Source organism: Mandrillus leucophaeus, unplaced genomic scaffold (genome assembly GCF_000951045.1).
Source record: "Mandrillus leucophaeus isolate KB7577 unplaced genomic scaffold, Mleu.le_1.0 Scaffold71, whole genome shotgun sequence".
Classification (NCBI taxonomy): Eukaryota; Metazoa; Chordata; class Mammalia; order Primates; family Cercopithecidae; genus Mandrillus; species Mandrillus leucophaeus.
This window is the reverse complement of record NW_012107697.1, coordinates 662,964-666,656: the sequence shown is the minus strand read 5'-3', so window position 1 is coordinate 666,656 and position 3,693 is coordinate 662,964. Positions and strand designations below refer to the sequence as shown.

Below are 3,693 nucleotides of genomic sequence, written 5' to 3'. Positions count from 1 at the left end.
AAAAAAAAAAAAAAAAAAAGTCACCTGCTTGTGCTTAGGTTGTTTGAACCCTCGTCAAGTCATGAGTGCAGAGTAAAGCTGGGGATTTGACTTGGTCCCTGGTCAGGCTGATGCCTGAAGCTGATGAATGGAGGCTTCTTAGCCGGAGAATCATTTTTTCCTCCCTCTGTCCCCAGACGCCATGGAGTTGGTGCTGGTCTTCCTCTGCAGCCTGCTGGCCCCCATGGTCCTGGCCAGTGGTAAGTACCCCTCTGGGACCTGGCTGTGACAAGATGATAATCCTGTCCAGCCCTCTCTACTGGAAGGTTCTGGGCCCCTTGGAACATTAGGGCTGGGGGACTCCCAGGTTCTTCATGTCTGGTCAGGGACCTCTCCCTTCAGTCAGCAGAGGAAGTCGTGGAGGCAGCAGCTATTTATTCACAGACCTCAACACAGCCTGCCCCCTTGCCCCCTAATGGTCCCGCAGGGCATGGTGTTTAAGCCCCGCAAGCTCACCGGGCCTCTGTGGTCTTGTGGCCTGAATCCTGGGAGTCAGACCTGCACGTCAGTCTCTAGACCATAATTAGCCAGTGTTGGCCTCATGCAAGTCACACGTCCTTCCTTGGTCTCAGTTTCTCCGTATGTCACAAGAGGAAAATTGACCCTGCCTTCTGGGGATGATGTAAGAATAAAAAGGGGCAATGAATGTGGATGTTGCATGACTCGGAGCCTCACTGAGGCTCAATGCCTTCATTGCCCTTGGCCCTCAGGTTCCCCTAACCCCCTAACTGGCAGGCCTGCCCTACTGTGCACCTCTAGGCATCTCTGCTTAATGGGCCTTGCTTCTCCGGAATCCCTTTGTGAAGACGGAGGTCTGTGAGGCAAGGTTAGCTATTTGGGAGCCGGGCTGTGTAGCTTTCTTTCTCTTGACCAACTGTTTGTTTTTGCAGCAGCTGAGAAGGAGAAGGAAATGGACCCTTTTCATTATGGTGAGCAGTGGGGACCCTGGGTGCAGGGGTCAGGGGGATGCAGCCCTGCCTGGCAGGAGGGATGGGGGGAACAGACACCGTCTCCCTGGCCCCTTCCTCTCTCACCCTTGGTTCCTTTGGCAGATTACCAGACCCTGAGGATTGGGGGACTGGTGTTCGCTGTGGTCCTCTTCTCGGTTGGGATCCTCCTTATCCTAAGTAAGTTGGTTCTTTTGCTCACTCTGTAAGAGCAATGACTGAGGCTGCTAAGCAGGTGGGGGCAGTGTGAGAGCCTGGTTGGTCCGTCTCCTGGAGAGGAAAGGAGGCTGCCTGTCCTCCATGTTATCTTCACGACCCAATAGAGTGTACTGGGCACATAGTAAGTGCTCAGTGAAACACTGAAGTGGGAATAAAGAAAATGTCATATGACAATGAGCACAGATAGGAACCGGTAGGGAGGCTTCCCAGTGCTGTGTCTATAGGGCATGAGTGGGGCAGTCATGGAGGAAGGAGACAGGCACTGCCCTAGTGTGCGAGGGATGTGCCCCTGAGTTTGTTGTTCCCACGTGAGCCTGATCTGCACAGATCTCTCTTGACTCACATGATCAAGAGGGCTGTGGGGGTGTAGCCATTCCAGCTGTGGAATGTATTTCCTTTGCCCCAGAAGAAGCTACCCCATCTGAGGGCCACTGTGTGCAGCTGTGCAAACTGTGCACCGCACAGGTCTAGGGGATGCCGTTTACATAGTCCCACAACCTGCACAGACCCTTGGCCCTGCTATGGCCAAGCCAGGAGCATGACCTTGGATGGTTTCCTTGCTTTTCAGGTCGCAGGTGCAAGTGCAGTTTCAATCAGAAGCCCCGGTAAGGATGCTGTGGCAGTGGACATTGGGGGTGATATTAGGTGGGACAGGAAAGGAGCCCTGGTGTGTGACCCCCCAAATGGGCATTCTGTTGGATTCTTGTCTCAGAGGCAGAATGTGTGTGTTGGGGCATAGGGCTGGGAGTCTGGGGACTGCCAGGTAGACTCTGGGGCAAAGGAGAGGTCCAAACATTGACGGTCAGCCCATCCTGTCTCTTCTGATATATGTAGGGGAGGGGAAGTGGACAAGAAAGTACTGGAACCTTTTCTGGAGGCCCTTGGGACAGTTGAGCTTGGGAGAAGGGAAGCAGAGGGCTTCCTGGCCTCTCTTGGTGCCCAGGTCCTCTCTACAGGACCTGCGACACAGTCCCCGCTTGTCACCTGTTCATGAGGCTCTTTGAGCTGAACAGACACTTGGACCTTCTTTCTACTCCCACACAGAGGTCATACCCCATTAATTTACTACAATAGCCAAGGGTAGCTTGGACCCCAGAAGTCCAAAGCCTGTGACAGGACACACCCAAGGCCCCATGTGGCCTTAGGTTCCCCTTCCTGTGACTTGATAGAAGTCGAGGGCTGACATTGAAGGGTGCCTGTAAGTTCCCTCCGAGTCTGATCCTTCAGTCCAGACCTCTCCCTCTGCCCCATGCACCCCACAGCGGAGTGAGCTCCAGCCCCTCAGGGCACTGGGAGGAGCCTGACCACAGGCGGCTGTGCCCCAGTGAGGAGCAGAGCGACGCTCTCTGGGTCTGCCCTGGAGATCTCTGACAGGGCTGTGCTTCTCCTTCTCCTGCAGGGCCCCAGGAGACGAGGAAGCCCAGGTGGAGAACCTCATCACCGCCAATGGTAACTGTCCGTGACCACCTGCCCAGATGGAAAAGAGGGAACAGAGGGACCCCTCTGTGGCCCAGGAAGGGACTGTTGCCAGGTGCATGGCCTCGCTAGAGTCAGCCAGACATGCTCCCGCAGTGCCAGGAGAGGGAGTCTCCAGGGCCTCTGCAGCATTGCCCCCTCACTCCACCAAACAGGCTACTACTAGTGTCACCTGCTATTTACAGAGCATCTGCTTGTGCCAGGCACAGACCCCATATCATTTAATGTGCACACAGCCCCGTGAGATAGGCATCACTGTCCTCATTTTATAACCGAGGGACTCAGAGAGGTTACCAGGTTCCTGTAAGCAGCAAGTAGCAGGGCCAGGATTCACCCTAGATCGTTCTGACTCGAAATCCCATGGCTGTCACCTCTTTGCTCCCCCAGAGTCAGGCATAGACACGGCTGCTGTTGGGGGTGGCCCACTGGGGTGAGGAGTCTATATACTATCATCCATTCTGATTTTCTTTCCAGCAACAGAGCCCCAGAAAGCAGAGAACTGAAGTGCAGCCGTCAGGTGGAAGGTGAGATGCTCACTGCCTGGATCGGCCCCTGTCACCATCACCGTCTGCATCAGGGCCTGGACAGGAGTTCAGGCAGGAAGGATGGGGCTAGCTTTTGCCGTGGGCACAGCTTTTACTATGGGCCCTGCCCTGAGGAGCCTTCAGGAGTCTGAAAGGGGCTGTGAGAGAGACCAGGACCAGAAACACCCAAGGTGTCCCACACATGTGCATGCAAACACCAGGAAACGGGGCTTCCACACAGCTCAAAGGCCGAGCGCATAGGCCATCATCCCAGCTGCCACATGGGGAGAATTAAGAGTTAGTGAAATGCTGCTAATCACAAAGTGGCATAAAGATAACGGCTTTCCGCGCTGATTCAGAAAGTACTTTAGGGCCACTTTTTTTTTTTTTTCCTTTTTTTTTTTTAAAAAAATTTATTTATTATTATTATACTTTAAGTTGTAGGGTACATGTGCATAACGTGCAGGTTTGTTACATATGTATACTTG

At 53.8% G+C, this 3,693-nt stretch overlaps 1 protein-coding gene across 14 annotated transcripts in view; it reads left to right on the top strand.

Moving 5' to 3' along the window:
* FXYD6 (FXYD domain containing ion transport regulator 6) overlaps positions 1–3,693 on the top strand; it is a 40,722-nt gene that overhangs the window by 34,069 nt on the left and 2,960 nt on the right. For 7 of the 14 annotated variants that reach the window (XM_011964838.1, XM_011964836.1, XM_011964837.1 and 4 more), the window contains 6 exons: positions 177–239; positions 930–968; positions 1,092–1,166; positions 1,774–1,810; positions 2,605–2,654; positions 3,156–3,205. In XM_011964838.1, the coding sequence (XP_011820228.1) occupies positions 182–239; positions 930–968; positions 1,092–1,166; positions 1,774–1,810; positions 2,605–2,654; positions 3,156–3,184 (288 nt within the window). In that variant the 5' untranslated portion in view covers positions 177–181 and the 3' untranslated portion in view covers positions 3,185–3,205. Of the gene's footprint in view, positions 1–176; positions 240–929; positions 969–1,091; positions 1,167–1,773; positions 1,811–2,604; positions 2,737–3,155; positions 3,570–3,693 lie in introns of those variants that run through there. The other 7 variants (XR_001004326.1, XM_011964835.1, XM_011964843.1 and 4 more) reach the window with 7 other exon arrangements.